Below are 26,996 nucleotides of genomic sequence, written 5' to 3'. Positions count from 1 at the left end.
TGCCCCTTGCTGTAATAATGCCCCCTGGGCTCCCCATTATGTTTTATTTTGTTTCAACTTTATTTACCCTTAATCAACTTAGTTTGGTCTATCAATTTATCATCATCGTATATAACCAGACATTTCATTGTAACCTACTTTTATTTACTTCATAAGGGGTTTGCCTAGGACTGTAATTTTTTATCGTTTTTTTGTTTTTTTAACACACAGGGTATTGTGTTAGACAGTAACCTTGGCAAACCACTTGTAGACTAGTAGTTTCAGGTACACAATTGTCTTTTAATCTATACATTGCAAGTATACATCAGGGGTATACCTCCCATATGCACCCCTGATGTATGCCACTTTATTGTCATTGATTGGCATACATCATCCATTTTTCAATGTGACCCACTTTTTAGGTAAACACAGTCTTCTAAGCTCATTTATGAACTAAAATAGGAGCTATGTCAATGCATACTGGTAGAGGCCAAAAGTACACTCTTTTGAATTCTGCTGGGTCAAAGGGGCCTGTGGTTACCTTTAGTTTTGCACAAACACTGAACGTGTTCACTCAACCGGGTAGAAACATAACCAAAGCCCTGTAGATCAATCAAAGAGGTTCTGAGAATTGAGGGAAAGCGAGGAGGCGTGCCAGGCTGTGGCACTTGAGCAGCTCAAGCTCGCCTCCTTGACACTTAGCTGAGAAATGAAAAAAAAAAAGCTTTATTTTTCAACCTAACAGCATTCCAATAATTTCTCCATCGCTTGCATTGGGGTAGTTGCTCATAGCAACCATTCAAGTTGCAATTTTCATTTAAAAAAGACTTCTAATAAATGAGAGCTGGAATCTGATTGGTTAGTATGGTAAATGGTGCCACTTTATCTCAAAGGACTTATCCACCTTTAAAAAGATCTTTTTTTTTAAGGCCCGAATGCTTTCAAATTCCAAACTGTTACTTACCTCCCCCTTGGTTCCCGCGCTGATCTCACATTTTGCCTCCAGTCACGTGATCCCCACAGCAGATCAGCAGCCTTGGAGGTCACGTTCCGTACTCGTGTTAATTCCGCTCAAAGATGAGAATCATGATTCCGAAAGTATGGAGCGTGACCGCAGAGGCCACTGACTGGCTGCAGTGGTCATGTGACCTCCACTCCTAAAGCAAGACTAGAGGCAGAGGCAGAGGCAGAATGATGGTTGTTTTTTTTTTTAAGATGTATAACCCCTTTAACTTAACTTTATTAAGAAATCTCCCTTATGACTATTTACTGGTGATTTTTTTTATTGTTGTGGTGGCAGGGTGTGTGGTGCAGGGCAGATGTTGTTACCCTAGGGTCAGATGGCATTAACCCCTTGTCCCTTGTATTCGTGATGCCAGGGTGTGGTTTAGCCTACAACCACCCGAAGCTATACCGCTGGATCCTGGGCTAGGCACGGGGGGCAATAAAGACTCAGACGCCAAGTTACGGACAACGGTAGCTTTACTGAGGGTAGACAGTTGGTAAAGTCTATACAGTGCAGCCAGGGCCCAAGGAGGTGATCAGTGACGCAGAGACCTTAAGGGCTTACTGGGACTTGTAGTAGGACTAGACAGTTTGGTGCAGGCCACATTGCTTGACAATTTGACAGAGACTGACTGGACTTGACTGATGATGGACAATGCTGCAGGTTTAGCTTATTTGCACTCGACTGCGGCTGCAGGACTTGACTTGAGGCCTCCAAAACTCTGGACACACACACTAGACACCACTGACCTCAGCAAAGACTTTGTGCAAAAGAGAGAGAGAAGCTCCACCCAGGGCTTATATGGGGAGAATAGTAGGGAGCCCATAGGTCACTCTTGGGGTCAGCTGGTCACTGGTACCTCCTTGGTAACTGTCACATGGTATAACTCTTAAAGTGATAACATACACTGCTCATAAAGAGAACACTAAAATAACATCCTAGATCTGAATGAATGAACTAGGACTTGAAACGGGAGTGAAATGTTCAGATTTACTGGGCGGAGCAGAGGGTGAGGCGTCACCTATAACGATTGTTTGAAAGGGATGAAGTTGGTAAGCCTGCAAAATGGGCACTAGTTCCCACTACTCCTTCTTGACCTGCTCTTAGATGAAGAGGATGAAGCTTTTAGTATTTGGAGATCACATTTATAGCCGCCGCTGCTCTATTTGCTCAGACAGGACAGTACAAAGATTCCAGTTACTAGCGACACGGCACACTTTGTTTTAGATAAAAATAGCCACAGCAAATATTGTGCATTACACCTGACATAGTCCTTAGGGCAGTGCTCTGGCCTCAGGAGACTAACACTATAACACATCCAATATTAACACACAGCCTCCATGTTCTCCAGTTTTGTGAGAGGAAGCATGGTGTATTTCAACATGTGTTACAACACTACAACTCCCATCTGATAGCTTAGAGCTGTTGAAACATGCTGGAGAGCCACAGGTTGGGTAACACTGTTCTAGGAGATAAACAAGATCAGGGTCTGGCAATGTAGTATCCCTCTTTCCGTCTGTCTTTTGTTGTTAGCATAAATGTTTATTTGGGATCTGGCAACTTACTAAAGTTTATGACCAACTGGAAAGGGGTTTACTGGGCTGAGCGCCAACACCCGGCATCTTCACCGACCAGCGGTTTGGGTGAGCCTGGCGCATGGATGTAAACACAGTGTAGGGAGCCATATGCCTCGGCTATGTACATTGGGGGTATTCATGAAAAGTGGTGTAGGTGAATGTACCTTAGTTAGCGCAGTTGCGCCAATGGTGCACCAAACTGAAAAAGTCACACATGATAAAATCCGGCCCCCACATGATATCAACTGAAATCACCATTTGGTGTGTTCTTTAAAAAAAAAAAAAAGTATTCTAAAGCAAAAGTTGCAATGAAAAGTCTCTAAACAGCATCGAAGACAAACTGTGAGACAAATTTACCCCAGAAAACCTGGGTGAAACCAATGATAACTTCCCCCCATTGTGTAGTGGTGGTGCCAAGTTACTGTGGCTCAGCTATCATTCATTTATATGGCGACTGCCTGGTACAGCCACTATACAATGTACAGAGCCAAGGCTTCAGCCTCCGTATACTCTGTTTACATCCAGGTGCAGCAGCTCATCTTTATAGATGATTGTCGGAGGTACCGGGTGTTGGCCTCCCTCTGATCAGATATTGATGGCCTATTGCTGTATTATGAAAAATTCTAAAGCTTCCTGAAATACTGTGGCTCACATTTATCATCATGGGGTAAGTGGGCAGGGTTTTATGGTCAGGATTTAGACACATTTATGAGCTATCTTTAAAAAAAAAAAAAAAAAATCACAATTAAAGTTACAAACAAGAAAAAAAAGTAGAGTATCTCTATTCCACCCAGACGCCTGAATTATGAAAATTGGACCTGTTACTATAAAAATGATATTACATATTGGTTAAAAATGTGTCACTTTTTATAAATATGAGCCATTGTGCTTGAAGAGGTACTACCGTGGAAAACTTTTTTTTTACTTAGTCAACTGGTGCCAGAAAGTTAAACAGATTTGTAAATGACTTCTTTTAAACAATCTTAATCCTTCCAGTACTTTTTAGGGGCTGTATACTACAGAGAAAATGTTTATCTTTTTGGATTTCTCTTCTGTCACAACCACAGTGCTCTCTACTGACCTCTGCTGTTCATTTTAGGAACTGTCCAGAGAAGCACATGTTTGCTATGGGGATTTTCTCCTTCTCTAGACAGTACCTAAAATGAAAAGCAGAGGTCAGCAGAGAGCACCGTGGTCGTGACAGAAGAGAAATTCAAAAAGATAAACATTTCTTTTGTAGTATATAGCCCCTAAAAGTACTGGAAGGATTAAGATTTTTTTTAATAGAAGTAATTTACAAATCTGTTTAACTTTCTGGCACCAGTTGATAAAAAAAAAAAAAGTTTTCCACTGTAGCACTTCTTTAAAGGGGTTGTCCGCTGCCCTTCGGAGCTCCGCACGAAGCGTCCGGAAGTTCATTACTCCGAACGCTGTGTGCGGGCTTCCGTGTTCTCGGCCGCCTAGCGTGACGTCACGCCCGGCCCCCTCGTGACGTCACGCCCGCCCCCTCTACCAAAGTCTATGGGAAGGGGGCGTGTCTGGGGTACTTCAAGCAAAAACATGCTGAATCCAGTACAATTTGTAATAACACTATATTAGTAAGTTATATGTCTTGAGGTTATAGTTTTATTACATTTTATAAAACTGTTTGTATAAGGACCAGGAAGAATATATATCAGGCTGACAGTGGGCAAGATCTCCTCTGTTTACTTTGATCATCAGTTCCTCAGGACGTGACTTACCCCTATGGCATGGGGCTAACCGTGATGGAGGCCCTGGGCAATTGCCCAGTTTGCCCCCCCTTAACGCCGGCTCTGCATGTGGTATCTCTCTCTGTGTTAAATGACTGCACAGCTCCTGGTATTAACATAACAAATCCTATAGTGTATCATTACAGCAGCTTTGTTCAGAGCAAGCAGATAAAATGACGCATCTGAAGTGTGCAGAACTGTGAATGCAGCTCTGCGGTATGAAACAGGCTGTACTTCAGGATCAGCCAAAGATAAATAATGTACTGCTAAGACCCTATTTTTGCATCATTCTGTAGACTGGAACTGCATGATGTGAGAGTCCTGCAGTCTGATATTTGGCCAGCAGGTGGAAACAGATTGCCATTTATCTACAAACCACCTTGAAATCAATTGCGTGTTACTTCACCATTCACTTGTATGGGCCTGCAGACAGTCCACAATGGTGCCAGATTTGCAGACTGCCAGCAGATCCTGGGAAACCTGCTACTAGTTTAAACATGTGACCAAAATTAGCATATACCTTATATGCAATTATAAGGCTGTTGGGCCAATTTATATATTTTATACTTAAAGGGGTACTCCGGTGAAAACCTTTTTTTTTTCAGATCAACTGGTGCCAAAAAGTTAAACAGATTTGTAAATTACTTCTATTTAAATATCACAGTGCTCTCTGCTGACAGCTCTGTCCATATCAGGAACTGTCCAGAAGCATACAGCAATTGATAAGTACAGGAAGGATTAAGATTTTTTTTAAATAGAAGTAGTTTACAAATCTGTTTAACTTTCTGGCACCAGTTGATTTAAAAAAAAAAAAAAAAATTCCACCAGAGTACCCCTTTAACCCCTTAAGGACCAAGCGTTTTTCCATTTTTGCACTTTAGTTTTTTCCTCCTTACCTTTTAAAAATCATAACCCTTTCAATTTTCCACATAAAAAATCCATATTATGGCTTATTTTTTGTGCCACCAATTCTACTTTGCAGTGACATTAGTCATTTTACCCAGAAATCCACGGCAAAACGGAAAAAAAAATCATTGTGCGACAAAATTTAAGAAAAAAACGTAATTTTGTAACTTGGGGCTTCCGTTTCTACGCAGTACAGTTTTCGGTAAAAATGACACCTAATCATTATTCTGTAGGTCCATATGGTTAAAATGATACCCTACTTATATAGGTTTGATTTTGTTATACATCTGGAAAAAATCATAACTACATGCAGGAAATTTTATACGTTTAAAAATGTCATCTTCTGACCCCTATAACTTTTTATTTTTCCGCATATGGAGATGAATGAGGGCTCATTTTTTGCAACGTGATCTGAAGTTTTTATCGGTACCATTTTTTTACTTTTACATTTGTTTTGATTGGACTTTTTGATCGCATTTTATTCATTTTTTTATGGTATAAAAAGTAACCAAAAAATACGCTATTTTGGACTTTCGAATTTTTTTACATGTATGTCATTGACCGTGCGGTTTAATTAATTATCAATTTTTATAGTTCGGACCACATTATTCAGATCACATTATTTATTTTTATTTACATAGTTTTTTTTATGGAAAAGGGGGTAATTCTGACTTTTATTAGGGAAGGGGTTAAATCACATTTATTAATACTTCATTTTCACTTTATTTGTGCAATGTGATACCCCCCATAGGGGGCTATAACATTGCACACACTGATTTCCTACACTGATCACTACTATGCAATCACATAGCATTTATCAGTGTTATCACCGCTCGACTGATCCTACCTGGATCTCAGGCACAGAGCAGTCATTCGGTGATCGGACACGCAGGAGGCAGGTAGGGATCCTCCTCGTGCCCTGCAAGCTGTTCGGGACGCCGCAATTTCACCGCGGCGGTCCCAAACAGCCAGACTGAGCTGCTGGGATGGTTTCAGTTTCACTTCAGACGCGGCGGTCAACTTTGGTCGCCACGTCTGAAGGCTTAATACCGGGCATCACCGTGATTGGTGATATCTGGTATTAGCCGCGGTTCCTTGCCGTTGATGGCTGCCGAGATCGACCCGATATGACGCGGAGTCATACGTATGCATACGTCCTGTAGTGGGAAGGGGTTAAAAACTGGGGTACAGTTGTACTGAAATATTTAAATATACCTTTTAATATATCCTTTATAATGAATAAAAAAATCGAACCCCAACAATGTGGATGCCACACAAGAAAGATAATTCTTTCAAATCCAAAACCTGAAGCACCCTTATAGGTATATGGGATAAGGGATGTGAATAATAATTTGAGGCTAGTGACAGTGGTCACTTACAGTGAAAAATTTTGTCAATACGGCGAATCCTTATCTCCTCAACGCTATCCCTCAATGGTACCCTCTATAAATTTTCAGTGCACCCACAAAGTCCCTTACTGTTTGCTATGTAACTGGGCACTTGTCCTAATAAGGGCAACCCCCATACCACTGCGCCCTTTCCCTACACTATCAAATTTATTATGAAGGGATAAAGATAAAAGGGCTTAAACCTACTATAAAGGTGCTTCAGTTAAGATAAAGTGCAAACATTTAAATATCACAGTCAGTGAAACAACACATAAAAAAAAAATCTCTCTAACGCTGCGTTTCTCCACTCGCCTGAGTCATCAGGGGGACTTGGTCATATGCTGTTCACACAACAACATGCTTTTTTTTTTATAATCTGATTGGTTGCTATGGGCAACTGGTTAACTTTTCCTCTCCACAGGTTTTGATATCTCTCCCCCAATCTCTATAATAACCAGCAGATGGGAATTCTTGGACATTGGCGGCAATAGCTATTATAATATTTATCTGAAATCTGAAAAAGTTCTTGCTGGTCACTGGGAGAGATAAAATGCAATAAACATATAAATATATATAATGTTTAGGGACATGTCAGAAGTTTTAATCGGTTTAGGTCTGAACAGTCAGAGAATAAGAATAAATAGGGAGAGAAGTGTGCTGCGGTGTGCTCCTCGCCCGCTCTGTGGGAGGAATGTATACTAGGTCCTTGTATGTAAGTATGGAGTTAAAGGGGTTATCCAGGAAAAAAACTTTTTTTTATATATCAACTGGCTCCAGAAAGTTAAACAGATTTGTAAATTACTTCCTTCTATTAAAAAATCTTAATCCTTTCAAGACTTATGAGCTTCTGAAGTTGAGTTGTTCTTTTCTGTCTAAGTTCTCTCTGATGACACCTGTCTCGGGAACCGCCCAGTTTAGAAGAGGTTTGCTATGGGGATTTGATTCTAAACTGGGCGGTACCCGAGACACGTGTCATCAGAGAGCACTTAGACAGAAAAGAACAACTCAACTTCAGAAGCTCATGAGTACTGAAATGATTAAGATTTTTTAATAGAAGTAATTTACAAATCTGTTTAACTTTCTGGCACCAGTGGATATTTAAAAAAAAAAAAAAAGTTTTTTCCTGGATAACCCCTTTAAGGAAAATGTATTAAAAGTTCACACAATTTGTGGTAAATTGTCCAAGAGCTTCACTTAGGGTGATTTAAGTTTGCAAATATTTCTGAGCTTTTTGTTCTAAATTTGTAAAAATCACTTAAAATATAGGGATGTTTAAAATTCACAACTTTTTTTGTGCACAACAACACATACGAAAAAAAATGCGAAAAACACTAGAATAAAGACAAAAGCCAATGATAATTTCCTCCAAATGAGTCCTGGATGGCCCCATAGACTTACATTATAAGTCCACTCAGGCAACGTGATGTAGAATCGGCAGTTAAAGGGGCACTCCACTGACCAGCGTTCGGAACATTTAATTCCAAATCCTGTGTACGTGCTGCAGCGATCGGCCACGCACCCTAATGAGGGGTGTGGCCTGACATCACGAGGGGGAGTGGCCTACCCCCACAGCGTGTACACAGGGTTTGGAACTAAACGCATTAAAAGGGTATTCCAGGAAAAAACTTTTTTTTTATATCAACTGGCTCCAGAAAGTTAAACAGATTTGTAAATTACTTCTATTAAAAAATCGTAATCCTTTCAATAATTATCAGCTGCTGAAGTTGAGTTGTTCTTTTCTGTCTGACAACAGTGCTCTCTGCTTACATCTCTGCTTGTCTCGGGAACTGTACAGAGTAGACTATTTTGCAATGCTACTCCCAAATGTGGAACAAAGAGATATGTTGATGGAAAGGACTCACAGGGCTCCTAAACCTAAGCATCTTTCCAGTTTAATTTTACAGGACATAATTACTAGACCCCATTTATTTTATTTTAAAGAAGAAGTACTTGCAGGATCCAAAAATCGCCACAAATATTACTATGTTTGCAATTTCTTTGACCTATCAGCAGCAACATTAAAAAGAAGAAGATACTTTCCTGCATACACCAAACGCCTAAGTTAAAATGGTTTCCTATTTAAGGGTATGTTCACCCAACGCAATTCCCATGGAATTCCGTGAGTGGAATTCTGCTATCGGAATTATGCGCTGTGAACATAAACATCAGTGTGAATGGGTTTCCAGGAAACCCGTTCCCACTGAGCAATTTCAGTGGCGGACAATTCCGCTGCTGAAATTGTTCCGCGCAAAGAAAGAACATACAGAAATGTACAGAGTCCTGCTTGTCCTCAGTATACAGAGCGCTGCTTGTCCTCAGTGTACAGAGCCCTGCTTGTCCTCAGTGTACAGAGCCCTGCTTGTCCTCAGTGTACAGAGCCCTGCTTGTCCTCAGTGTACAAAGCAATGCTTGTCCTCACTGTACAGAGCCCTGCTTGTCCTCAGTGTACAGAGCCCTGCTTGTCCTCAGTGTACAGAGCCCTGCTTGTCCTCAGTGCACAGAGCCCTGCTTGTCCTCACTGTACAGAGCCCTGCTTGTCCTCAGTGCACAGAGCCCTGCTTGTCCTCAGTGTACAGAGTCCTGCTTGTCCTCAGTGTACAGAGCGCTGCTTGTCCTCAGTGCACAGAGCCCTGCTTGTCCTCAGTGTACAGAGCCCTGCTTGTCCTCAGTGTACAGAGCCCTGCTTGTCCTCAGTGCACAGAGCCCTGCTTGTCATCAGTGCACAGAGCCCTGCTTGCCCTCAGTGCACAGAGCCCTGCTTGTCCTCAGTGTACAGAGCCCTGCTTGTCCTCAGTGTACAGAGCCCTGCTTGTCCTCAGTGTACAGAGCCCTGCTTGTCCTCAATGCACAGAGCCCTGCTTGTCCTCAGTGCACAGAGCCCTTCTTGTCCTCAGTGTACAGAGCCCTGCTTGTCCTCAGTGTACAGAGCCCCGCTTGTCCTCCGTGTACAGAGCCCTGCTTGTCATAAGTGCACAGAGCCCTGCTTGTCCTCAGTGCACAGAGCCCTGTTTGTCCTCAGTGTACAGAGCCCTGCTTGTCCTCAGTGTACAGAGCGCTGCTTGTCCTCAGTGTAGAGCCCTGCTTGTCCTCAGTGTACAGAGCCCTGCTTGTCCTCAGTGCACAGAGCCCTGCTTGTCCTCAGTGCACAGAGCCCTTCTTGTCCTGTGTAAAGAGCCCTGCTTGTCCTCATTGTACAGAGCACTGCTTGTCCTCATTGTACAGAGCGCTGCTTGTCCTCAGTGTACAGAGCCCTGTTTGTCCTCAGTGTACAGAGCCCTAGGGTCACACTAATAGAGGCTCCCTATACCAATAATTGCAGATAAGCACTGTATATTATATCACTGTGGGGTTCTGTCATGAATTATTTATACAATTTTATATATGTTAATTGATATATTTTTACTCAAAACCAGTAAAAGTTATATTTTATATCCGTTAGCCTAATGAGTGTGTTTCTGTATATTTTGAGTGTTTCATTAAATCTGCCTAATCTCCTGGGAGATTTACAGTAATAACTCTTTTTCTGCCACCTATATTAGATTAATGACATAGTATCCCAACTTAAAGATTTTCTTTTCCTTTAATGACTCTTCAGGTACCTTCATACTCTATACATGGTGCAAACACAAAGCAACCATGAGAGGTCATCTCCTTAAATTTGCTTTTAGAGAAAAAAAAGAAAATGACTAGAACAAATTACTGTACCTAATAATGACCAAAAAAACTGTAGAAGACATTAACAAAAATAATTTCTCTAAACCCAATCAAAGCGTCAGAACTCAACTAAGCCAAATACTCAAATATAAATTTGAATAGTCTTAGAAATAACTAAATGCTTTTTTTATTGAAAAGGTGACAGAGCTGACAAGATGCTAGCGAACAGCTTTAAAGCTAAAATAACCAAATCAATATTCAACTTTTTTTTTTTAACCCTCAAAACATTTACAATGCATTTGGCAAGTTATATAGCAAGCTATAAAGCCTTCAAAATGACATTTATAAGTCACAACCCACTTTAGTTCATATTAATTCTTTTCTTAGCAATTTAAATCTCCCTCTCATTTCGGAAGATGAATTATCAGTACTTAATGCCCCATTTTTTACTTTAGAAATCGAAAATGTTGTTATTGAACTCAACATTAACAAATCTCCGGGCCCTGATGGCTTTAGTAATGAGTACATAGAATCATTTAGCCAAATTCTTGTCCCCTATATGCAGAAACCTATTATATTCATTATGCAATCCAATGTAATTTTGCCAGATATGCTCCACGTTCTTATAATATAATGCTCTTTTGAATTTGTGGATACTCTATTATCTCACCTACTTATCATATATACTCGAGTATAAGCCGTCCCGAATATAAGCTGAGGCCCCTTATTTCACCCCAAAAACCCAGGAGAAGTTATTGACTCGACTATAAGCCTAGGGTGGGAAATACATCATCCCCCCCCCCCATGTAATCATCCAGACCCCCGTCATCATCACCCCCCCTCGTCATCATCTAGACCCCTGTCATCATCATCCCCCCTCGACATCATCCCCCCTCGTCATCACCCCCCCCCCCCTTCATCATCACCGCCTGTCAATCGCTTCTCAGTGGTCTTCAACCTGCGGACCTCCAGATGTTTCAAAACTACAACTCCCAGCATGCCCGGACAGCCGATGGCTGTCCGGGCATGCTGGGAGTTGTAGTTTTGCAACATCTGTAGGTCCGCAGGTTGAAGACCACTGAAAAGGGATTGACAGGCGGAGATGGACAGCCGGGACCATCCCCTCACAGCTAAAGCCAGAAACGTTTTTTTTGTTCACTCGAGTATAAGCCGAGGGGGGTGTTTTCAGCATGAAAAATCATGCTGAAAAACTCGGCTTATACTCGAGTATATACGGTAGCTTTATTTTCGATTGCCATTTTCGATACCTCTCAGCTGACCATAGTACTGTTATACTACAATCCCTTATTATTATCAGGACTAAATTGGCATTTGACTGGAACTTCTCCATAGCAACTTCCCTGAAAGACATAATTAGAGGAATTAACAATAATTGTTGGTATGAATTAAAAAAATAACTTCATCTCTGATTTTCTATCCTAGAAAATGGAAATGTTGGCTGGATTCTGCTTAACCCCATCAATGTTACATTGTTATAAATACTTCTGTTTGCTTCTATTACATGCTTCTATTGCTCTACACACCTTTCCTCACTAATCATAAGATTGATGTTTTAACAATACCTTATACCCTTTGATCTCAACTTAAGCAAACAGTTCCATAAGGACGACAGCACCTGGTTTTATTACTGTTACTTTGCTCTTGTTATACTCTGTTACACTTCCGTGTATGTAAACTTTATGGAAATATTCTATTAATTTACCCTTTGTTACTTTTTCAAAATGTTCAATAAAAATTTAATGCATCAATGCATCCTCTGGTTTGCATCAAGTAGTGCTTGTCTATCCTTACATCGGGCTTATTAGTAGGCTCTTCAGGGATATTCCCTTTTTTGGATAGTTCCTCACAATGAAACCTTATATGAGATTGTTGCTCTCTATTTAAGTTGGTTTCTTCTGAGCAATTACGCCGGACCCTTTGATACTGGCCAACAGGTGTACTCTCCATCCCAGAAAATAAGAACTAATCTTCCTCAAAATAAAATGTCCCCATAGCCGTACCAAGATGGGATATGAGGTCAGGATATGGGATATGAGGTCAGGATAAGCGGATGGAATATGAGGATGGGATATGTGGACAGAATGTGAGGATGGGACATGTGGATGGGATATGAGGACTGGACATGAGGATGGGATATGAGGACGGGACATGAGGACAGGATATGAGGACGGGATATAAGGAAGTGATATGAGGATGGGATGACGGGATATGAGGACAAGATATGAGGTTGGGATATGAAGACAGGATGTGAGGTCGAGATATTGGAACAGGATATGAGATCGGAATATGAGGAGGGGATTTGGGGTCTGGATATAAGGGGGGGGGATATGGGGTCAGGATGTGAGGGCAGCATATGAGGACAAAAGCTACCTCCTTTGTTGCTTTTCCTCCCCCACAAGGACTAGGTAGGAAAAACTGGGCAGCACTGGGTACTCAGCTAGTCAGAAAATAATTATGGATCAACACAAAAACAAGTAATTGAATAACAAAATTGTCAAGAGAAATGCTGACTTATGCTTAAAGGGTATTTTGCCCCTAGACACCTTTCCAAAGAATCGGGAATAAGATGCCTGATCTCAAGGGGTCCGGTTTAGAATGGACGGCTTTGTTGGCCGTGGTCATGACGTCATGCCATGCCCCCTCTATTCATGTCAATAGACTGAATGCTGGAATGCAGGCCCGGAGATCATGGGGGTGATACTGCCATGATCCCCAAACTGTGTTGAATATGGCTGTACAGACTTTCCACACACAGACTTATTGATATGGTTGTGTCAGTGACTGTGAGATTGTTTTTTACACTAATTCTAACTAGTTCACTTTTTTTTTTTTACTTGAGGATTTCTTAGTATAGAGATGGCCCAGAGCTGGGGGCCAGGTCAGGCAGTATTGGGGCTGCTCTACCACTGTTCTGACAGTGCCTATGGGCACTCACTGGTGTTGTGATGATGTTGGTTGCTGCCAGCCATATTATGTTAGGAATGGTAGGGACCTGCTACACACATGTGGCTGTGACGTGGCTAGCAGACTTGATTAATATGAAAGAAACAAAAGGGTAGACAGATCGACACTCTATGTGCAGCTACCAGTGGCTGGTAAATTGAGGTGGGGGTGAGATAAAAAATACACTTACCTGATAGGGTTGAGCTGTGGGCTTAACACCTACAGCATCATATAGATATTAAAGATGTAAGGTCTGTCCATTCCTAAGCCAGTGGTACTGCTGGCAGCCTATATATTTCCCATGAATCAGAATCTGGATCGGGCAGTGCAATAGAGGATCTGGTGACTGGGGTAGTGTTCCCAAGAAGTATCCAGTTTTCTTGGGTGACAATGAAGAACGCTACCCCAGTCACCATATCCACTGTGGCTAGCAGGCTAGCACTTTATGATCATAGCATATACTAAGTATCTGTTAGTTTTCTTTATATATATATATATATATATATATATATATATATATATATATATACACACTGCAAAGCACAGGATCTTTGTGCAAGAGGTAGATGTGCGATAGTGTCTATTTTTCTCCATTAGAGCATATACTGTAGTGCATATACTTTTTAGTGTACTTGGCAGTATATTCTTAGATTCATTTCATGACTTGACTGTTAACACTGATGCATTCTTGTAGTGAAGTATTTAGTGCACACCCTTTGTTTGCTTTGTTGTAGACTAGTTTTTCTTCCGCAGTCCCAGTTATACTGGATTCATAGATGATTCAGCCAGCGCTGTGGTAAGTTGTGGCAAAAGCAAGCGGAAGAGAGGAGGGAGAAACCTATATAAATATGTATGGATACAGATATTTGGTAAAATCAAGTTTTGTAATATTTTGTATTGTTTCTTTGCAGGCATAATGAAATCCCTCCTAGTGTATAAAACCTATGTGTTATCGATAGCTGTAGGCTGCTTCCTGGTGAGCACCATGTATCATCAAAGCTTCAAAAAGGTAACAAAACAGAGGTTTTTTGGTGTTTGTTATATTATTTACTGTATATAGCATAAAATGATGGTGGCGGTGATTTACTATATTAGGTAGTAAAAATAATGGGGAGATTTATCAAAACCTGTGCAGAGGAAAACTTGCCCAGTTGCCCATAGCAACCAATCAGATTGCTTCTTTCATTTTTCACAGGCCTTTATAAAAATGAAAGCAGCAAACTGATTGGTTGCTCTGGGCAAGTTTTCCTCTGCACAGGTTTTGATAAATCTCCGCCAATATGTTTACAGTGGCATATAATCTGAATAGGTAGACGAGTGAGCCAAACCTGGGGAACCTGGTTTTACTCTGAACTTTGGGGTGACAGCTGCTCGTTGAACTTTCAAACATTGTCAGGGTTAGCTTGTGTAAACCTGACAATGGTGGTAATAATAGCAAAAAGGATGAGGATCACATGGAATTTTGGCTGTTACGCCGCCTCCCATAGGCTTGCATTGAGGGGGCGGAGTGTGACATCACACGGAGGCGGAGTCGTGGCATCACAATACTCCGGCCCCGTTATTGCCAGTAATCAGACCCGGAGCGAACATGCTGTGCTGGCTGATGCTAACGGGGTGCCACGTGAAAGATCACGGGGGTCCCAAGCAGCGGTACCCCCGCGATCAGGCATCTTATCACCTATCCTTTGGATAGGGGATAAGATGTCTTAGCGCCGGAGTACACCTTTAAATGAAAGGAGGAAATACTGGAAACACTGAGATATCAGGGTTGCCCAGCATACCTTGCAGCTATCAGCAAGATAACATGACCCCAGGTATCCAATCATTGCTTTCATTTACTTGTCATACAGCTTCCAGGCCAAAAGGACACAGCACAGGGGTGGGTTTAAGAGGTGAATTAAACCCTATGCACATAATTTTTGCTGCCATTAAGGACATTAAGCAAGGACTGCTAAAAGAAAGTCCTTACAAATCCTATTGAATTTTAAAGCAAGCTGAGCAAAGCATTAACCATTAGCGAGCTGACCTCAGACAGTGAACTCCTGCCACCCGCAGTGCTGCTCTGTACAGTTGGTGCACTACAAATCCCAGTCAGCAGTAAGTGAGCCCATAAAAACTATCACATTAGCAAACTGAGCAAAGCAATAGGTTGCCTGTATTGTAGCGTTAAAATGTATTAAAAGTGTTGTGACTGTGGAATAGCCATCTAAGGCTCTGTTACATTTATTTTCTGGGTTTATTACTAGTATTACTACCTGGGTGTAACATAACTACGCAGTAAAACGTGTTGACAGTGAATTACAATTGTAATTATTTTCCATCTTGCCAGATCTGTTTTTACTGCAGCACCCATGGACCATACATAGCAAGACAGGATCTGCTCGTTCAAATGAATTAGAAATGATACTGGGCATTCTCTGTGACCTTTTCAGAGGTCATTCTACAGGGAGGAAAAGTTGATCTCTGCTGTGAGTGGTGGGGATCCAATGTTATCTCTCTGTTGGTGTCACCTTTATCTGTGCTTTTGTGAAGAAAGGCATTACTGGAAAATGATCTGCAGAGGACAGAAAGTCTCAGCTTACTTGTAGAACTAGTGGCCAGAATATAAACTGCAAGATTTCAGGATTATAAAATATAGCTAGCAAATTGGAAAATCATAAAAAGCTTCACCATAAAATATGGTTAACATGAAATCCTGACTCACTCCCTTTTAATCTCCTCTATCCTACAGTTTGCCTCTTAGAGTGCAAATTGTGGTTGTTCCAGAGTTGCAGTGTACATTTCCTTGCAATTAGGCTTGTCAAAGGGTGTAGTATTTCTTTCCAGCCTAAAATTCTTCCGGTCAAGGAGACCAGGATGTTGGTGTAAGGGTAGCTCTAAAGTCCACCTCTAGATGGCCTAGGGCCTTCAAAGTGGATATAAGTCCTAATAAAGTCATTCACACCGAGCAAAACCATCTCGTCCCATACTCAGCAAATGGTTAAATTGATGTTCCCCTTGGCGGGAAAACATCTTGAGAAATGGGCACAGAGATTGCCAAATTATCCAGAAGGACTGCGAGAAGAACTTCAAGACCACATGGATGGGTGGGTTGTGTGTACCCTCAGGTGTAATTATGCAGCAGCTTCAGCTTCACTCTCTATCACTATGACTTTCACTGAGGTCTCTGAATTCTTGCTTAAAGGGGTACTCTGGCCATTAGACATCTTATCTCCTATCTGCAGCTGGGGACCCCCACAATCTAGCATGCAGCACCCACCTGTGAGCACTGCAGGAAGCACTGGAGGCTCCAAGTCTTATGCCTCCCGACCACGGGGATGGAGTATTGTGACATCACACTCCGCCCCCATGTGACATCACGCCCCACCCCCTCAATGCAAGTCTATGGGAGGGGGAGTAACACCAAATTAGTATGACTAAAATAATCTCATTCTTCTATCACTGATGATCAAAGTTTTTATTTATTGTTGCTATTGTCAATAATAATAATAATTAGATTTTTTCGGTCTGACTTTTTCTGTTTGACAGTGCTCTAATAGAGAGAATGGAATCATATTAAAAATTGACACCAAGAAGGCTTCAGAAATTAAAATGCGGATAAGCAGAATCTTCAATCATATAGACCAGAGGATACCTAAAGTAACTTTAATTGATAAAGACAGTGCAACAAGTGCTACAAACAGCAAAGTGTTCATTAAAACCCCCCAAAATCGTTATTGTGTCGGGGATCAATTAACTGTACAGGTTGATGTGTATGATCATTTGGGAAAGAGGAAATCCTATGGAGGAGACTATCTCAGAGCAAGAATTTCCAATCCAGATATGAGAGCCGGATCTTCAGGGAGAATTGAAGATCTTAATAATGGAACATATCATATTCATTTCACTTTATTTTGGGAAGGTAAAGTTGTGGTGACTGTATTTCTTATGCACCCAAGTGAAGTCGTCTCTGCTCTCTGGAAGTCAAGGAATAGTTGGTATGGCCAAGTAGATTATGTAGGAAAATTCACAAGTAAAGATAAAGAAATAGTGACAAAGTGCGGATTTGCTTTCGATAAAAAGGAAGAACTTTGTGAATATGCTGACCACGAGGATGACGAATACTTTTATTGTGTCAAACCAAAGAATTTCAGCTGTGGTTCACTTACTGAGCTTAAAAGTACGAAAACTTATGCTTCACAGCTGTCTAAACTGGAAAACAGTCTCTTTACAAGGTATGTGTTCTGATAAATACTTGAATTGTTTACACATTATCCTCTTCTGGATCAGGCCAATTTTGCCTCAAAGGGGAACTCAAGTTATGAAAATCTTATCCCCTATCCACAGGATAGGGGATAAGTGTCTGATCATGGGGGGGTCTGACCTCTGGGACCCCTAGCAATCTCCAGAACAGGGCCAGTCTCTTACTGCTGAACACTACGGCCCTTACTTTTCAAGACAAACTCATCTCGGTAGTGATGACCTACTCGCCTAATCACCGGCTGAGACGGAACACTGTGGCGGCCAGTGATTGACTGAGCAGCCCACCACTGCCAAAACTAGTACATCTCAGAAGTTGGGGCTGGAGCATTCAGTGCTAAGAGAGGTGCCCCGTTCTGAGATCATGCAGGGCCACAGAGGTTAAATTCACTGAATGTGCATGAGTTTGTTCTAAAATTTGGCCACACTTAAAAAAATAAATTAATTGGGATTCATTTCTCACTACTTGAGACCGCACCCATTTTCACAGCATTTTCCAATTGTCCTGAATGAGGCAACCAAAAAAAAAAAAATTTTGTGCAGTTTTGACACACGCAATAAATTGGTTTTGTTTGTAGTCTGTATCTATGGAGACACAACGGTCTGTATGGAAACTGGCACAACATGGTAGGATTTTTATAGACTTTTTGCAAAGTTTATTCACTTTTGCATAAGTGCATTGGAGTCAAATTATTAGAAATGTTTTTTAAAAAAACATGATTTTTATTGTTATTATGCCTTGTATCACCGTGCAGGCATATCAAGTAACACTAAATGCACTTTGTTTTTCAAGAAAACCTTGTTATAGAAAAATGATTGTGAACAGGACTCAAATCAGACATAGAGTGAACAAGTTCCTTGCAGCATTCAGTCATACAGGCATGGCATGCCCAAGCTGAAATACGTTCTTATCAGTTGCTGTTTGTTTCTTGTGGATATATATATATATATATATATATATATATATATATATTTTTTTTTTTTTTTTCCCTTATTGGATTCATGTCTGGGCTGTAACCTGGTCAAGGTAACCTTTCAATACCGTGATCCTCATAAAACATGTCACTTCACAACCCTTGTGAAATGGTGCATCATTGTGAATGTAGATAAAGGATTTAAGGTAAAGTTAATTTTAAAGTTATGGCAACATGTATGCCTATGGATAAATAAATGGTGCCTGGTGGAAACTAACAGGTTGAATAAAAACCTATGCTATTTAAAATGAATGAACTGTTAAGAAGCAGTGACTTTTTACATGCTGTAAAAAATTATTCACTGCTTACTGTCCCTCATAGAGATCTTCACCTAACACCTGCCATCTCTAAAGTGACTACTGATGCTATGTGCATAGCCTTTTGTAGGGTCTTTTACATCACCCCTATACTGGTAGAGCTGTTTGGCATTATGGGTTCCCCTAAGGTCATGTGATCCTTTCTCCTTCTCCTTTCTGCCATGTGGCTGATGTTACTTTAGCAGAGTCAGCCGGAATAAACGGCCAAAATTTCGGGTTCTAGCCAAAACAAACTTTTAACACAATTCTGACCATACTCGGGTTCATAAAGTAATTTAAATGGGCACTGTCAGATACAAAAACTTTTGATATGTTGTAAAGCATGCAAAACCAATAGGTTTTCCAATGACTTTCATTATAAATTTTTCAGTATTTCATACTGAAAAAGCCAGTCAAACAACTGCCCCCCCTGCGTGCTTGGACACATACTAGTCCTGCTGTGTCCATGCATCATCACCTATGTCATGGACACACTTCCTTGATTGACAGCTGTGAGCTTAGGGCTCACAGCTGGTGGAAAAATCCTCCCACTGTCAGCTTGTGTCCCGCTACTGTCAGTGAGGACAAGCTGGGAGTTGTAGTTTTGCTAATGCTAGGGGAGATGTGAGCAGGCAGCTTACTGAGGGAGGGGGCGGAGACCTGCACAGTGAGACCACGCCCCCTCTCTTTTAGAGGAATTCAGACTAGTGAGCTAAATTAAAAGTGTAATAAAATAATTAATAAAGGTGCTAGACACATAAAAATTAGATATACATGGTCAGGATTAGGTACTGAGTGATATATATATATATATATATATATATATATATATTTGGGCTAACCAATCATAGAGAGCCGCCATGAGATGGACACCCACACTGGCCAACAAGCGTTGTCCCCTCTGATTAAGCCAGCTGGCCTTTAAAAGCGGAAGGGCCCCATGGCATGTCACATGACCGGAGTTACAGAGTGGGCACATACTCACATTAAGCGCCCGGGAATCGGCGTGTGAGGGCAGAAGTGACTGCAGCCATGTGACCACATTAGGTCACATGAACGGAGGTACGGTGCGCAGCAGCGAAGGGCATAGAGGAATGAATGGGATGCCAGACCACTCCCTCATGATGTAAACATGTCAGGAGGGGTGGGTGTAGTGTGCCGAGCTCCTGTAGCCTGGCAATGGGGGTAAACAGTGAACATGGCGCATGCGCATACGTGAAAGTGAAAAAATAGAACACAGTGTTAGTGGTGCGTGATCAAACAGTGAGCACACGTGGATAGAGGTGAGTATAGACCAACCATATGCTGGACAATGATTGTGATCTGCAATTAGAGAATATATACAACAGAAAAGTATATATATAACAAATATGTAATGTATAATAAAGTAGATATCTACTAAAAGACATATAAAGTGATTAAAAAGATTTTGTTATGAAAAAATGATAATGAAAATTAGTGAAATGTGATGAAACTGAAGTGTATTCTTGTGTAAAAAGTATCTTGCTACTGAAGAAGTGTGGGAAGGTGTGATTGTGTGTGAATGTGATGTATTATGGATACTAAGTGAATAAAGTGATGTGTGAAGCAGAAAGGAAATGGGTGGATAGATGAAAATGAATGAGGGTGCTGGTGTGAATGCAAATGTTGAGAGAAGGAAGGGGGGAGGGGGAGAAAGGGGAAAAGGGAGAAAAGGGGGTGGGGGGAGAGGGAATGAATGAGTAATGGGCCAACTGGGTGAATCAGATGTAAAAAAAAGAAGCATGAAAAAAATTGTTGTACAATATTTGTGCACACAATGCCCATAGGTTTATTAAGACAAATGAATAACATGTAAAATATATTTGATGAAAAGTGTGACACCTGGTGAAATAATTACTGATAAACAATATAACAAGAATTGCTAAAATGCAAGCAGGGACGTAAGTAGGCCCACTTCACATGAGCTTGAATAAGGGGTAACTTGGACATATGAGACAGAAAAAATCAAACGCAAACAATATATATATATATATATATATATATATATATATATATATATATATACATATAAACAAGGTAGAACCGCTCACCGCTCCTGCGTCTACTGCACGTCCTCGTGCCACGGACATTGGTACCGCTCCCGGTTCAATAGAAACCACAAAAGAAGACGTCCGGCACTCAGGGAATGGCAGGTAAAACTTGTAAATGGCTTTATTCAAAACGCAATAGGCAGGACAAGAGCGTGCAAAACGCGTCAGATCTTATCCTTTCTATTGCGTTTTGAATAAAGCCATTTACAAGTTTTATCTGCCATTACCTGAGTGCCGGACGTCTTCTTTTGTGATATATATATATATATAATGAGTATTAAAAAATGCTAAAGTGCAAGGACGATGGCTCTGCAATGGTACAGGAAAATAAAGTGCATTTAATGCGGGGAGTCAACAATGTGGAAGATCCTGTGGTGCACAAAGAATGGCGGATACATCTAAGGCAGCAGGCTCCCAAATGAGAAAAGCTAAAAGCACAAACAGATAAAAAACAAAGAAATTAAAATCAAGGAAACCAACATAAAATCAGAAATAGACACTAAGGAACGGACCAGAGCAAATACATAAATAAGTCATGTAATATTGGCCTTATATGAAAGGGGCATAGCTAATGTGGTCATTTAAACCAGAAGGTTGCATAGTTTTCAGTTTGACTATCCATTTGATCTCCTGTTGTGCCAGTAGTTTTTTCCACTCACCTCCACGTGGGCTGATGAAAATCCTGTCGATTCCACGAAACTTAAGTCCAGAGGCATCACAGTTATGGTATGCTTTGAAGTGTCATGGGTTTACCGTCAGACTGTATAGATCATCCTGGTTGGCTGCAGCCGTAATGCCCAAGATATGTTCCCTCACATGGCGTTTAAATTCTCGAGTCGTCATACCCACGTAGATGAGACCACACAGACACGTAGCATGATAGATGATTTCCATGGTGTTGCATGAGATACTGTGGGCAATCCTGTAGTTTTTGTCCCACTAGAATCAGAGAAGTGAGTCATCAACTACATTCTGACATGCCACACATTTTCCACAAGGCTTACACCCCCATCCGGGGCCCTTACTGCCAAAAGGGATTAGACATCGGGGATCCAGTATAGTGGCTATGGACCAAGGTGTCATGTAGATTGGTTGATCTTCTATCAGTAATTGATGGATGTTTCTGAATGTATAGTTGTAAAATCGGGTCTAGCATCAAAAGATCCCAATGTTTGGCCAAAGCATTTCTAACTTCATTGGTTTGCGAGTGGAATGTAGAGATGAATCTCACCTGGTCATCTTTCCTAGTTTTTGATCGAGGTTTCAGTAAGGAGTTCCGATTTGTGGCTTTAGCTCTATAGTAGGCTCTCTGGATCATCTGGTCATCGTATCCACGTTCTCTGAATCTCTGTCTTAATTCATGGGCTCTTATCTCAAATGATTCGTGTTTGGAGCAAATATGACGTATGCATAAATATTGACCAATGGGGATACTTTGAATAAGAGGAACTCGCATGTAAAAGTGAGTTGGTCGCAGTACTTTTTCTGTATAGATCAGATTGTATGACTCCATTTCCATCTACCTTGAATGTTACATCCAGGAAGTCTATGTCAGTCCTGCCATGTTTAAACGTCAGCTTGATGTTCTGATCATTGTTGTTCAAATCATTAATGAACTGATTCAATTCCTCCTCCGTTCCTTTCCATATGAAGATGATATCGTCTATAAACCTTTCCCAAAAATGGACCCTGTCAATGAGATGGTGAGTGTCAGTAAGGAAGATCATGCGTTCCCAGGCACCTAGAAATAAGTTGGCATACGAGGGCGCACATGCCGCCCCCATTGCCGTGCCTTGAATTTGAAGATAAAATGACATGAAAAAATTGGGAGTTAATGCAAATTGTAGCAATTTAATGATGAACTCACCCACATTCACATCCATGTCCGACATTCTCAAGAACAATTTCACTGCATTGATGCCATCCATATGATTAATCGAGGTATGCAATGATTCAATGTCACATGTGATGATCATCATGTCTTCATCTAGGTGCATATCTTCCATCCTGCGGAGGACATCATTCGTATCCTTCAAATATGAGGGTAATGTTTCCAACCATGTTTGGTGACAGTTTTCCTTTAAATCCTTCATATCTGCCAAAGATTCATGAACAAAATGTTAATTTCACCAATTTGTATATAAGAACAAGTAAGTATATTGAGTATTATTTGATATGCCTGTATTGAGATGCAAGGCAATACAACAGTAAACATTCTAGTTTTTAAAACATTTCTATTAATTTGGGGACCACCATAGTTTAGAAGTTACTCAACTGTATTTAAGTTTTTTTTTTAAGTCATATGCTGAAGTTTTAAAAGCCGTTATATTAATTGTTAATATTGCATATACATATATTTGTATATTGTACATAAAATATATATTTTGCTAACCGTAACTCACTTTTTTTTTTTTTTTTTTTACTTAGATCAAATGTCAGAGTGGAAATTCCAGTAAATATATCAGCAATTGATGTAGTTCTCTGCAATGGTAAATATACTTTTTTTTTTTTTTTTTTTTACTTCTGCTATATCATAAATACATGTAACTAAAGCAGTGCCATTGCTAAAGAACTCATATGCTCAGCAATATTTTTGGGCAATATTTTGCATCATTGCAAGCCAAAACCAGGAGTAGAATTTACCTAAATACTATAATGAAAAATGTGCATCACTTGTTGCTTAAACATGTGCATTAAAAGAGCCCTGGAATACCAGTGAAATCCTTTTAAAGGCAGAATGAGCATTAGATGACAGATTACATTCAATACCATATTGGTATCTCAATTTATAACACATTTCTGAGTGAAAGTGTCACTTCATCAGAAACACGAGACATTACTTACAAGGTGTAGACATCATAAAGGTAGAGCTCATTTCTGAAGATGACAAACCTTCATTCCAGCCTCCATTACTATCTTGCTCTGCACCATGATAGCTTTTCAAAGAAGTGGCGTAAGGTCAAAAGAATATCTGAGCGGGACATCTAGCTCATAACTCAATGCCGTGAGAGCTCCTTCTGATGATTTCTGTAGACACTGTTGGATGCAGGGGTGTTGCAAGGTCTACTACATCTGTAGTAAAGAACATTGAGGCCGCACTCACCCTTAAAGTCCAACAGGTGGCAGCAGCGAAGAGGTTTAAAGGGGTACTCTGCTGCTCAGCATTTGGAACAAACAGTTTCAGAGCCAGCGCCGGGAGCTCTTGATGTAATAGCCACGCCCCCTCATGATGTCATCACGCCCCCTCCCATAGACTTGTATTGAAGGGGTGGGGCGTGATGTCATGAAGGGGCGAGGCTATGATGTCACATGCTCCCTGTGCCGGCTCCAGCGTTCAGAACAGTTTATTCCAAACGATGAGCAGCAGAGTACCCCTTTAAGGAAAGCAGTTCTCACTAGCAGCGGGATTCAAATTTTTAACAGGTTTAAATAACAATAGGTTTAAATAAAAGTGAATATGCCCCTCCCCAAATAAAAATTGACCCCCTTCCTCTTTTTCCATTTGGAAAATAAAAAAAGTCAAATTTTTTTTTTATAAATCAACATATAAAAAATATTGTGAATTATCCTAGATAGTGAACTTGGATTGTGGTGTCTAAAAAGTTAATGCCAGGCATCACCGTGATCGGTGATGTCCAGTAATAGCCACGGGTCTGCCGGGACCATCCCTCTGTGATGCACGCTCAGCTCCTGTTCAACTGCATCCTGCCCCATTTGCTCATAGTGCAGTTGCCGAACAGATGATTGGCGAGGGTGTCGGCCAATGATGGTCTATCCTGAGAAAACCCCTTTAATTTGACACTCTTCACCTCCATAAATGTTTTGATGCATTTAGAACTAAGCTTAGTACTAAGTGCTAAGATTTTATGCAAATGAGAAATTTGTCCTGCATCTGTGATGCAAATCTATAATTCTAAAGGGAAAATATTAATTGTTTCTTCAATTTACAAAGGTTTAAGTTCAGAGAAGAAAGAACACTGCAAAACTGGAATGGGCTTAGAATATCCCAGTGGACATGTCATGGAGGAAATATGGTACCCGAAAGGATGCACAATGAAAACCTATCACAGTATGGAGGAACTGAACGCATGTATGAAGGGAAAGTTTATTTACATGTTTGGAGATTCGACAACGCTTCAGTGGATGAAATATTTTGAAAAAAATTTAAAAAGTGAGTATTGAATGCCATGATGCAGCATAGGCAACACGTAAGGCTCTGTACACATCTGCATTACGGGCATTCTCTGCAGCCTGTGAGTAACATCATGAGAGGAACTAGAAGTCCCATAGGCTTGCAAAGGACTTCCAGTAGTGTGATGGTTAAATGGGTACTCCACTGCCCCAGCGTTCAGAAAATTTTGCTTTGAATGCTGGGTGTGGGCTCCGGGGGTCATGACGTCAAGGCCTTGCCCATCGGGGTGTCACAACCACGCTCACCCCCCCTCAATGCACGTCTATAGGGGCTGTGGCAGCTACCACGCCCCTCCCATAGACTTGCATTTAGGGGGCTGTGATGTGACATCACGAGGGGCGTGGCAGTGACGTCGCAACCCCTGCAGCCCACACCCAGCATTCAGAACAAAATGTTCCGAACGCTGGGGCAGTAGAGTACCCATTTAAGTATGATTTAACTGTCCAGGCTCCGCGGTTTTACTTTGGGGATGCGGAGATGGTCGGTATTGGACATCCCTAACCACTACTATATTTTTATTTGACATATAAAGAAAGAAACATGTGTACCAAGTTTAATAGAAATATTTCCAGCTGTTAAGAGGTTATTCCAGAACATAGATAAACATATATACACACATCCGATGAGTTTTGTTTAGAGAAATATATATATATATTTTTTTTTATTGTCCCACTAGGAGACTTAATGTAACAATTTAACAATGTCACGTACCAAATGATGTACCGTAACTGGATTATAATGCAGTTATCAATACTATTTCATATATTCCTTTTTAGCATTGAAATTACTCAACATCTATGAATCCGGGTGGGCGCAGAAGCATTTAGGGGTGGACATTGCAAGGAATATCTATGTTCAGTGGAAAAGACACGGAAGACCATTTGTAACTTTAGATTTTGCGTCTGTCAGAGAAGAACGTTCTATTCCACGTGAAATTGACATTATTGGAGGCAGCCCATATACTGTGATCGCATTCACCATTGGAGTACATTTTAGACTATTTCCCGTCCATCACTATATCAGAAGACTCCTCAACATCCGTCGTGCTATAGAACGTCTCCTCATCAGAAGTCCACAAACCAAAGTTATTATTAAGACTGAGAATACAAGTGAGATGGTAAATGAGTTTGAAGGAATGAGTGATTTCTATGGATATATTCACTACTTCATAATGGAAATAATCTTCAAAGATCTCAATGTTGGCTTTGTTAATGGTTGGGACATGACCACAGCATTTAATTTAAATCAAAGACATCCACCAGAACCTTATATAAGAAATGAGGTAAACATGCTGATGACATATATATGTACATGAGCTTTACCATGGTTCCTTTTATGTCTTTACATTGAAAAATAGTGGTTTCAGTGAATGGCTCTTTAAGGCGGCCTTAAAGGGGTACTCCACTGGCCAGTGTTCCTGCTGCATTTGGAACATTTAGTTCTGAATGCTGTGCGCGCAATGCGGGGGTTGACCACACCCCCCTTGCGATCACAGGCCACTTCCGTGATGGCTGCCATGCCCCTCCCATAGACTTGCACTGAGGGGGCATGGCCTGACATCATGAGGGGGCGTGGCCAACCCCCGCATCGCACACACAGCATTCGGAGATAAATGTTCCAAACACTGGCCAGTGGAGTACCCCTTTAAAGTTCACAGGCACCAAAAAAGTGATTGGCTTTACATAGAAAGTCACCAGGTGTATAAGAACAACCAAACCTATTGAGCAGTCATCTCAACTATTTGTATTTTTGAGTTTACAAACACTATTTTAATCACTTTCACTTTAGGGCCATTTACCAGGCAGTTGTATCATATAGGCAAACATTGTTAGCTGGATATACAGATGTAGACAAAATTGTTGGTACCCTTCCGTTAAAGATACAAAAACCCACAATGTTCCCTGAAATAGCTTAGAGGGGTACTCCGGTGAAAAACTATTTTTTTTTTTAATCAACTGGTGCCAGAAAGGTAAACAGATTTGTAAATTACTTTTATTT

The 26,996-nt window shown here is 40.8% G+C and overlaps 1 protein-coding gene across 3 annotated transcripts; it reads left to right on the top strand.

Moving 5' to 3' along the window:
• The first annotated feature begins 1,465 nt into the window (after nucleotides 1–1,465).
• On the top strand, nucleotides 1,466–26,996 carry LOC130294326 (NXPE family member 4-like). 3 transcript variants are annotated; one of them, XM_056543947.1, is made up of 6 exons: nucleotides 1,466–2,037; nucleotides 14,137–14,234; nucleotides 16,754–17,439; nucleotides 23,234–23,295; nucleotides 24,759–24,977; nucleotides 25,775–26,996. In XM_056543947.1, exons 2-6 carry the CDS (start codon nucleotides 14,142–14,144, stop codon nucleotides 26,311–26,313), a joined length of 1,599 nt encoding a protein of 532 aa, XP_056399922.1. In that variant the 5' UTR covers nucleotides 1,466–2,037; nucleotides 14,137–14,141; the 3' UTR covers nucleotides 26,314–26,996. The 3 variants fall into 3 exon arrangements, with proteins under 3 accessions (XP_056399922.1, XP_056399921.1, XP_056399923.1); XM_056543946.1 differs by lacking the exon at nucleotides 1,466–2,037 and adding an exon at nucleotides 13,832–14,021; XM_056543948.1 differs by lacking the exons at nucleotides 1,466–2,037; nucleotides 14,137–14,234 and adding an exon at nucleotides 14,427–14,534.

This window comes from Hyla sarda, chromosome 10 (genome assembly GCF_029499605.1).
Source record: "Hyla sarda isolate aHylSar1 chromosome 10, aHylSar1.hap1, whole genome shotgun sequence".
NCBI classification, from domain to species: domain Eukaryota; kingdom Metazoa; phylum Chordata; class Amphibia; order Anura; family Hylidae; genus Hyla; species Hyla sarda.
This window is presented reverse-complemented; position numbering and strand designations above follow the sequence as displayed.